Here is a 10,925-nt window from a genome sequence, read left to right as displayed (position 1 = left end):
GCTTTTTTCCTTCCCCCCAAAACCCCCCCCCCCCCACTACATCGCGTTCACTGACTGAAGAAAGAAACAAGAAAAAGCAGAATCTTTCTTTCATTTTCTTTAATGGAAGAAGAAGAAGAAGAAGAATATCGTATTCTGCTTGCTTCTCGTGATAGGCGATATGCTCCAACAGGAGAATATCAACCAATTCGACAAGAACAATTACCACTTGTCATGGATCTTGATGCTTGGAAAGATTCATCTACTTTTCAAGATTGGCTATCTTTTGGTTCACGACCAATCCGGACTGAAACCACCCTTGTTTGTTCTTTTACCACCACTATTGTAGGCCTTAGAGATGCAGAAATCAATGATCATGAATTGCTTCGATTTGTACGTTATCGACAATGCCCTTATGATGAGTATGCTATAAAGGTTTTAAATTCTAGCTCTAAAGAAATGGGATACCTTTCTACTCCAGTTGCTGAGGTTTTATCTCCTTTAGTTGATCTTCGAAAAATTAATCTAGAAGGTGAGGTGGCTTTTTCAAAATTTAGACATGACACGTCTATTCCTTGTGTAGTTAGAATCCTTGCAAAGTCAGCTGATGTACAGGGTGTTAGAAACGAGATTTTGCCACTCGGGTTGCCTTTACATGATCTACCTCGTGCAAGTTATGGTTCATATGAGGATTTGGGGCTTAAAGAAAAGAGTAGGATTGAGAAATTGGGGACTCTGGAGCCACCAAAGAATGTGATTAAAGCTAAACTTCTCGATCATCAAAAGGAGGGGCTGTGGTGGTTGGTGATTAAAGAGAAGTCGGATGAGTTGCCCCCTTTTTGGGTGGTGAAAGATGGGTTGTACCTGAATGTTTTGACAAGGCATCAAACGAATAGGAGACCAGAGCCTTTGCATGGTGGGGTTTTTGCTGATGGTTATGGATTAGGCAAGACTCTGACCTTGCTTTCTTTGATTGCTTTTGATAAGGTTGGCTATGTTACTGAAGGAACAGGCGAGGAGGACAGGTTAGAGTTTGTCTCTAGTGGTAAGAATTGGGGAAGGTTGAGTGAAAAGGGTACTGGAGAACAAAAAATGCATAGCCTTTTGGATAGTAATATAAAAGAAAGTTCTGTGCGCATGGCCGGCGAGTCTTCTAGTGCTTTGGTTGCTAAGAAAACACTAGTCGTGTGCCCTTCTGCTGTGTGTTCGACATGGGAAAACCAACTGCAGGAGCACACTCAAAAAGGTTCACTCAAGCTATACAAGTATTATGGGGATAACAGGACGAAGGATGCAGAGGAGCTTATGAAATATGATATAGTGTTGACCACATATAGTACCTTGGTTGCTGATGGATGTGAGCAAAAACGGTACCCTTTGATGAAGATCGAGTGGTGGCGAGTCATTTTGGATGAGGCTCATGTGATTACGAAGAAAGCAAATGCACAGCAAAATCGGGAACTTGTTAAATTGACCGCTAGGAGGAGGTGGGCTGTTACAGGAGCACCCATCCAGAATGGATCGTTTGATTTATCTTCTCTGATGACCTTTTTCCGGTTAGATCCAATCTCTACAGAGTACTACTGGCAAGAGTTGTTGCAGAAACATCTTGCTAATGGAGATGAGAAAGGGTTCGTCCGACTGCAGGTAATATCAAGCTGCTGATAATATTAAATTCCGGTATTGTGAAATGTTATGTACACCTAAGGTATTGAAAATCAAATTGACAGATGCAATCTGTAATATTTAGGATTACAGTATGCAGATCTCTTGTCCCACTCCACTGAATGCTTCCGTGTTTTTGTGATTTTCTTTAAAAATTTTCAGGAATTAATGGCAACCATTTCTTTGAGGAGAATAAAAGCCAAGGTTTTAGTTGGATTGCCATCTAAAACTATAGAGACAGTTTCCTTCGAATTTTCTGGAGAAGAACGTGAACTGTATAATCAGATGGAAGCAGATTCCAAGAATGTTGTTGCATATTTTATTGCAGCTAATAAACTACGCAGCCGCTATATATCTGTGCTTTTTTCAGTTATTCAGCTTCGGCAGTTATGTAATGACTCGGCCTCGTGCTCTATGGATCTCAGATCACTTCTCCCTTCTGACAATATTGGAGGTGTTGGAGAGTTCTGCCTGTTCATATTTTTGTTCAATTTGGTTTTTGCAATTTCAATTGCATAGAGTACCAGAAACTCTTGCGATGTCATTTGGAAGATAGTTTTTTAGACAATGCTATCACCGAAGAGTCTTACAAAACTTCTGCAGTTATTTCAAATCGAGTTCTTGCTACATTTTTTCCCTGACAATATGATTATAGCATGCTTACCATTTGATCCTTGTTTCCAAGCAGATGGATCCAAACATCCGGAATTGCTTCGAAAGATGATCGATGGGCTTCAAGATGGTGAAGATATTGTCTGTACGGTTTGCCTTGATCCACCAACTGATGCTACAATCACAATCTGTGAGCATATATTTTGCAAAAAGTGCATTTGCCACCACCTACAACAGAAAGTAACCGAACAAACCTGCCCAAATTGTCGCCGTCCTATTTCTTTCCCTGACCTGTTCTCAACCCTTCCAGAATCTGCTGATCCCGAAAGCCCTCAAAAACTGTCAAGAACAATCCCTTCCAAAGTCTCAGCTCTCATAAAACTCTTGAAGGAATCTAGGGTTGTAAACTCAATCAGTAAATCAGTAGTTTTTTCACTGTTTGATAAGATGTTGGCATTAATAGAAGAGCCTCTGGAAGATGCTGGCTTCAATACATTGCGGTTGGATGCATCAACAGATGAAATAAGGCAAGCTGAAATAATCAAGAAATTTAGTTCAGCAGGAGCAGACACGGTTCTGCTTGCCAGTCTCAAGACTTCAGGAACCGGCATAAACCTCACAGCTGCTTCCAAAGTCTACTTGTTGGAGCCATGGTGGAACTCAGAGGTTGAGGAACAGGCAATAAACCGTGTTCATCAATACGGACAGCGGGAGAATGTAAGAATTGTTAGATTGATTGCACAAAATAGCATTGAAGAAAGGATATTGGAGATGCAGGAAAGGAAGAAAGTGGCCAATGAAGCTTTTGGAAGGCAAGGACGACCAAACGAACAACAGGAGGCTAGCATAGATGATCTCTGTCGCCTCTTATTCTGATGAGTATGCCTTGGTTTTTTTGGAGTGTATGGTTTTTGGACATATAGAAATCCATCTGTAGTTTGTTTTAGGTGCCCGTGGTTGTTAGTTTCTTGTCTTTGGTTAAATAGTTACAGGTTTACTAATGATTTCAGACTTTGCTCTCTGCTGCAATTCTTCCTAACCGTTAGTTTGAACTCTCTATCCGTTAGCACTAAAAAAGAAGAAGAAAAATTCATTTTCAATCCTCCTCGAAAGGAAATGCTACTAAGTTCTCCCTTAATGCGAACCTTTCTATAAAGAGCCCTTTGCTCTCTGCTCGCAGGCAATTTCTGAACTTGCTGATTCAGCATGTGCTATAGGCAATGGATTAAAGCCAGGATCTTCTGAAACATTATCTTTTAGACGTCAACGATCTGAATCCCGGGTCCATGACCAGTAACGCAAGAGCGGTGTTGAAAAGACATCACACTTACGCTAAGTCTCAGAACAGACGTATCAAAAGAACAAGTTATTTAAAAATTTGCAGTATTTCATAATCTTCAAAAATATTATATTATTCAAAATTGATAAAACCAAAGGATAGTTCAAAACTCTTTATCAGTAATTAAAATAAAAATAATAATTCATAATACTCATTACATTGTCAAAATCCAAACTTAATTAAAACAGAGTAATAGTAGAGTATTTAAGACATAGAATCAAAAGGAAAGGGAAGCCTTACAAAACAAGCGAGGCATATCAACCAAAACTGAAAAAACAGGAACACTCAACAAAGTCTATCTGCTATCAGAAACTAAGAACCTGAAATAATATTAAGAATGAAGGGTGAGTTCAACCAACTCAGTGAGGGAATAATATTTAATATATATTTTAGATATTTTAGATATTAATAGTTTACAAGTTGATTTATCTTGATATACATATACACATATATACTAAACATATTATCATAACGTAGTGGAATACATGTTAGAGATCAGATAACACCCGAAGGTGACCACTGTGGAATGATCAGTCGCCACAAGCTGATGCCTCTCTCATCAGTTACCAATACAGAATACTATGTTCACATAGGCTAACTACTCTCCGTTAGCATGGAGTTACTGACAAATCCTATATCAAGACATAATAAATATTTATAGAATCATAAAAAAAAAACGTATATCATATCAAATAGAATTTAGCTCTACAAAATGCGAGTGCAAATTCAAGAATAGATGAGTACTCGAAAAATAAAGCAAAATATATAAATATTCAAGAGATTAACTAATCATACTCATCATATAATCAACATACATATTTATTTATATTATATGCATATTAAAGACTATCCCACTCATCTGGAAGAATATAGAATAAAAAGAATATCAGATGAAAGATCTGAAAATCATATTAAGGATCGATAGGAGAACCTATAACAATATATGAAATACACTAAAAAACAACTCAAACAAAAGATCCAGTGCATAAAATAAAACCAGGTTTAGTCTCCAAAGTTTATGGACTAAAACGATAATTTTCCAAAACAGGGACCAAAACATAATTATACTAAAATTAGAGGACCAATCTAGAAATGCATAACCATATTGAATTTTCACCCACAAACCATCCTAAATTCTGTCTAGAACGAACCAGGGACTGAATTGAGATTTTCATAAAGTTCAGAGACTAAAACGTAAATTCCCAAAATTGAGGGACCAAACTGAAAATATTCCATATCAATTATCAAACTGAGATTCGTCATCCTTAATCTCATAATTACACTTTCCAAAATCTCAAAATACATTTAGGGGTGAAATTGTAATTTTTCCAAAGTTTAAGGACTAAACTAAAACTTTCACAACTTAAGGACCAAAATAAAAATTTGATCATCTTCAACCTTAAGACTATTCTGTCCAGATTTTACAGCAAGATTAAAATTAATTTCTTAAACTATAAAAATTAATTTAAATCAATCAATTCATAAATCCTTATTTTCAACAACATACTAATTAATCACCTAACATTAAACCCTTACTAATCATAAATCAATCTTAACAACATGAACTTCTAATCCTTATAAACCCTAATGTATTATGTAATCATTCCATAAACAAACTATAATTGAAAGTAATATGAAAGAGAACCACTTGCTTGCTACTCCTATCTTTCTTGAACCAAAAACTCAAGATCAAGAAAAACTAAACTCTTTGGTTTGAGAAGGGGAGGGTCATGGTGGCTATAAGAATTAGAGGAGAGGAAATAAATTCTCTTGCAACTCTTCCTTAAATACCTAGGTTAACTTAGGTTGCATTTGGGTTGATTTGGGCTAAAAGTTTGGGTCTTACATTAGATCCATCCTTTAAGCTAGTATCTTCCGAAACACCATGTTTTAGATCAGGATCAAACATGGATAACAAACTAGGGTTAGTAATAACACATTATCACAAATAATTTTATCAGTTAATTTAAAGAGTGGTAAATAAGGATGAAGTCATAGAATGTCAACTTCCTTGTTTATGCTTTCAATCTTTTTTGTAGATGAAATTGATAGAATAACAATTTCACTGATCACTAAACAAATAAATTCTATAATACCAACCAATCAATTTTGGTTCATGGAGTATAATTTTTATAGTATAAATTCTTAGTTTTTGGTCATATGAGGATTGGGGCTTGAAAAAAATTAGGATAGAGAAATTGAGAACTTTGTAGCCATAAAGAACATGATTAAAGCTAAACTTCTTGATCATCAAAAGATAGGGCTATGGTAGTTGGTGAATAAAGGAGGTCTGATGAGCTGTCCCTTTTTAGGTTGCATCTAAATGTTTTGACAATGCATCAAACGGATAGGAGACTCTGACTTTGCTTTCTTTGATTATTTTTAATAAGGTTGGCACAGTTCCTAAAGCAACAGGTAAAAGGAATAGGGTAATGTCTGTTTCTAGTGGGAAGAACAGGGGTTGCCTGGTGAGTCGAAAGTGTACTAAAGGATATAAAACACAAACCCTTTTCGGTAGCAATACGAAAGAAAGTTCTTTGAGCATGGCTGATGAGTCTTCTATGTTAAGATACTAGAATGTAAACCCGACAAGATAAAATATAAGAAATAAAATAAAATAATAAATGAGACACACAAGAATTTACGTGATTCACCCAATTGGGCTATGTCCATAGGCAAGTATAGAAGGATTTTATTAAGTAATGTGGAAATTACAACCTCTCTCAAATAATGGGAGAACAACTAAGAATCTCTCTGTTACTAGAAGAAAACACCTCACTTACTCTCTCACAAATACCTCATAATTTTATGGGATTACTCTCTCTTCACTTTCCTCTTCTTCTCTTTATCTTGGTGTGCATAATAAGCTTGGAGGCATTGCCTATTTATAAACAAGAGTGAGAGGATAAAGACCACTAATCATGGCAACAATTATGCCACAAATTATACGAACAACTCATCTCCACTCATACTCCACCAATTATGCTAACAACTCTACCAATTATGTCAACAACTCATCTTTAATTATGTCAATAACTCCACTCATTTTTGTCTTCCACTAATTAATTAAGTCGTGACTCTTTATTCTCCCACTTGAAGACTTTGATGATTTAATCAAGTCTTCACATGTGATCATTTGTGATTCTTTTATCATTTCTATACTTGTCATCTTCATGCTGCTTACGTTTCGGCTAGGCCATAAGAGGATCTGCACCATATATACTTATCAGTATTGACCGGTTTCGTCAAAGCATCTGCTGAGTTTTCCTTTGTGTGAACATATGGAAAATCCACACTTTCGTCTTCCACCACTTCGCGAACAAAGTGATACTGAACATCTATGTGTTTTGTTCTTGAATGAAACGTTAGATTCCTTATAATATGCAAGGCACTTTGACTATCACAATACAAAAGAATATTCTCTTATTTGTGCCCGGGCTCCTCCATAAGTTTCTTCATCCATATTGCTTCTTTATAAGCTTATATAACTGTCATATACTCAGCTTCTGTTGTAGATAACGCTACAATAGCCTGAAGTTTAGAGACTTAGCTCACAGCTCCTCCTGCAGTTATGAACACATAGCCTATAGTGGGTTTTCTTTTCTCAAGGCCACTAGTAAAATCTGAGTTAACATAACCTCTAATAGGAAATTCTAATCCTCCATAATATAATGTGACATTTGAGGTACCCTTGATGTATCTCAAGATCCTCTTAATAGTATTCCAATGCTTTCTACCGGGATTTTCCATGTATCGACTAACTGCTCTCACTACTTATGCATTGTCTGGTCTTGTACATATCATGACAAACATTAAACTTCTCATTGCTGATGCATACGGTACTCAAGACATCTCCATCCTCTCTGCTTCATTGCTAGGAGATATATTTGAGGATAATTTGAAGTTAACAAGAAGTGGGGTGGAAATTGGCTTACAATCTAGCATGTTAAAGTGTCACAAGATCTTCTTCAAATAATATTTCTAAGAAAGTCAAATATTCCTTTTACTTTTATCTTGATGAATTTACATTCCTAGAATCTTGTTTGCTAGTCCCAAGTCCTTCATATCAAACTCCCTAGCCAACTATGCCTTTAGTTCTTCGACTCGATCTTTGTTAGGGCCTATCACTAATATGTCATCCACATACAACAATAAAATGATGAAATCTTCTTTAAATCTCTTGTAATACGTACAATGGTTTGAACTGAATCCATTATACCTAAGGTTAATTATGAAGGAATCAAATCTCTTGTTCCAACACTTCAGTGCCTGTTTGAGACCGTATAGAGATTTGTTCAACGTGCAAACCAAGTTCTCCTTGCCTGTTTCAGCAAAACCCTCTGGTTGGAGCATATAAATTTCTTCTTTAAGTTCTTCATGAAGAAATACAGTTTTCACATCTAACTGCTCTAAATAAGATCAAATATAACACACATTGTCAAGACTACTCTGATTATAACAAGTTGTATTGCTGGAGAAAATATCTCATTGAAGTCTATTTCTTTTTTTTCTGAGCATATCCTTTTACTACCAATCTTGCACGATACCGCTCCACTTGATCATTGCCATCACGCTTCATTTTGTAAACCTATTTGTTACAAATGGCCTTTCTTCCTTATGGTAGTGGAACAAGATCCTAAGTATTATTCTTGTGTAGAGCTTCAATCTCCTCTTGAATTGCTGTCATCCACATAGATACATCTGTGCTTTTGATAGCCTAGCGAAAAGTTGATGGCTTTCCATCCTTTATTAGAAGACAGTATGCAATTTTGCTTTCAGTAGCATATTCTGAGTGCCAAGTTGGTGGTCTTCTTTCACGAGTTGACCATCGAACTTCAGTAGTTTTAGACTTTATTTGTTCTTACTTTTCATGCTCTAGAGCAGTTTCAGAAAAAGTATGATTATGAGTATTTTTCATCTGGATTGTTGTAGTCTGCTTTAGAATGCTACTATGTTCTTATATTTGCATTTTACCTTTTGTAAATATGACATCTCTGCTGATGACTACCTTGTAGGCAGTAGGATCCCATAAGCGATATCCTTTCACTCCATCAACATATCTCAAGAATACATATTTTATGGATTTTGAATCCAGTTTGCTAACTTCTTGTGTATTGTATATCACATACACACGACTTCCAAATCTGTGCAATCAAGAATAATTAATTGGTTTTCCAGTCCACATCTCCATCAGTGTCTTCAGCTTAACTACAGTTGATGGAGATCGATTTATGATATAACATGCGGTATTGATTGCTTCTGCCTAAAATGACTTTCCTAGACCTGCAGCCTTCAATATTGCTCTTGTTTTTTCTAATAGAGTTTTATTCATCCGTTCTACCACTCTATTTTGCTGTGGAGTGTATGCCGTTATGAATTGTCTTTTGATACCTTGATGTTGACAGAAGTTATAAAATTCATCACTAGTATATTCTCCTCCATTGTTAGTCCTCAAACACTTGATCTTTTTTTCAGATTCAAGTTTCATCCGCGCTTTGAAAGTTTTAAAGACTGTAAGCACATATGCCCTCCTTCTAATTGGATACACCCAACATCTCCTAGAGAAGTCATCTATGAATGATACAAAGTATCTTGCTCCTCCCAAAGATACAACCGGTGCTTGCCAAACATAAGAGTGAATTAGATCTAAAATGCATTTGCTCTTAGTTGTTGATGTGCCAAACTTCAACCTGTGCTGTTTACTTATAACACATAGTGCTCACAAAAAGGTAAAGTAATTTTTGTAAGCCTAGGGAGTAACTTCTAATCAAAGAGAACTTTTAAACCTTTCTCTGACATGTGGCTTAGTTTTTTATGCCATATCATTGTCTTCTCTTCTCTTCTGTAGGACTGGCTGATGCGATTGAACTCTTCTGCCTTATGATATGTTTCTCCCATTAATACAAACATGTTTGCAACTGTCTTTCTTGCCTTTAAAACCATCAGCGCTCCTTTGATGATTTTCATGATTCCATGGTCTGTTCGAATCTTACAGCCAAGACTATCAAATTTTTCTGTAGACAAAAAATTCTTCTTTAAGTCTTTCACATATTGCACTCCTAAAATAGTATGAATTAAGCCATCATACATCTTTAATTTGATGGTGTCAATGCCAGCAATCACTAAAGCATGGTTATCAACTATAAACATTTTACCTCTAGAGATGGGTTCATATATATGGAACCAATCTCAATTAGGAGTCATACGCCATGTTGCTCCTGAATCCATTAGCCAGATCTCAGTGAGCTCTTCTCTATTTGTAGAGATTGTCGCTACTTCACTATATAAAACCTCTCTATTTTCTGAGGTGCTTGCAATACATCCTTGAGATTTTGATGACTTTGCAGTGTTCTCTATACCTTTTTAAACCAACAATCCTTTTTGAAGTGTTTTTTTTGCCATAGTTGTAGCATTTAACAGTCTTCTTACTTTTTGATTTGGACCTCCCTTGCCTTTGACTCCCATTAGGGCCACGCTCCATTGATCTTTCTCTTGACACTAATAATGCCTCTATTTGGTTCGAATTATTTTTGTCTCTTTTGTTTTTGCGCCTATTTTCTTCTTTCAAGATAGCGACTACAACATCATCAAAGACTAAATAGTATGAGAGAATATTATTGGTCAAGTCGATAATGAGCTGATCATACGAATTAGGAAGACTTTAAAGTAGAAGCTCTACACGTTTATTTTCCTCTATTTGTTGACCTAATGTAGTGAGTTGTGAAAATAGAGTTCTTATTATGTTGATGTGGTCAGTCACTGACATGGTTTTTTCCATTTGAAGGGTATAAAGTCTCCGCTTTAAAAAAATCTTATTGTGCAAAGACTTGGACTGATATAGCTTTCTTAGAGTCTCTCATATCTCCTTAGCTGTTTTCTTCTTCGCCACACTTGATAATACTTCATCGGCTAATGCTAAATGCATGTTAGCAATAGTATTGCCATCCATCTCATTCTATTTTGTATTATCAGTGTTCTTCTCGGGTCGATCCCTAACTGCTGCCAAGCAATTGTCTTTCGTTGAGATTGCTTTGATTCTTATTTTTCATAGTGAGAAATTGCTCCCATTAAACCTCTCAATCTCGTACTTTGTTGCCATTGTATTCACCGAGATCTATTCAGCTATCATTGTTTCATTGATCTGCAATGTATACAGAAATAGTACCATGTGAATAATACTTTACTAAGTAAGTTTCTAGGAAAGATTAGAGGGGTCACAAATGGTCTGGCTTAAAATCCAATCTCCTTAGACAGAACTTCCTAGACTGTATTTAATCAACGCACTAACTTTCTATATATGCCAATAGTAACGTATGTGAACAGTACCGTT

The 10,925-nt window shown here is 36.0% G+C and overlaps 1 protein-coding gene across 1 annotated transcript; it reads left to right on the top strand.

The window, feature by feature from the left end:
• The first annotated feature begins 72 nt into the window (after nucleotides 1–72).
• On the top strand, nucleotides 73–3,271 carry LOC105137371 (putative SWI/SNF-related matrix-associated actin-dependent regulator of chromatin subfamily A member 3-like 1). Its single transcript, XM_011043100.1, has 3 exons — nucleotides 73–1,626; nucleotides 1,807–2,098; nucleotides 2,333–3,271. The coding sequence occupies exons 1-3, from the start codon at nucleotides 103–105 to the stop codon at nucleotides 3,130–3,132; spliced, it is 2,616 nt and encodes an 871-aa protein (XP_011041402.1). The 5' UTR covers nucleotides 73–102; the 3' UTR covers nucleotides 3,133–3,271.
• Nucleotides 3,272–10,925: the final 7,654 nt, after the last annotated feature.

The sequence above is a fragment of the Populus euphratica genome, unplaced genomic scaffold, assembly GCF_000495115.2.
Source record: "Populus euphratica unplaced genomic scaffold, PopEup_1.0 scaffold66.1, whole genome shotgun sequence".
NCBI lineage: Eukaryota > Viridiplantae > Streptophyta > Magnoliopsida > Malpighiales > Salicaceae > Populus > Populus euphratica.
The sequence above is the reverse complement of the archived record's forward strand: the minus strand, read 5'-3'. Positions and strand labels throughout refer to the sequence as shown.

Bases quoted from the DNA above. Each gene is read 5' to 3' on its own strand.
- LOC105137371 (XM_011043100.1), top strand. From the start codon at position 103: ATGGAAGAAGAAGAAGAAGAAGAATATCGTATTCTGCTTGCTTCTCGT. The intron at 1,627-1,806 runs GTAATATCAAGC...AAAAATTTTCAG, and splicing joins AAGGGTTCGTCCGACTGCAG to GAATTAATGGCAACCATTTC. The intron at 2,099-2,332 runs GTGTTGGAGAGT...GTTTCCAAGCAG, and splicing joins CCCTTCTGACAATATTGGAG to ATGGATCCAAACATCCGGAA.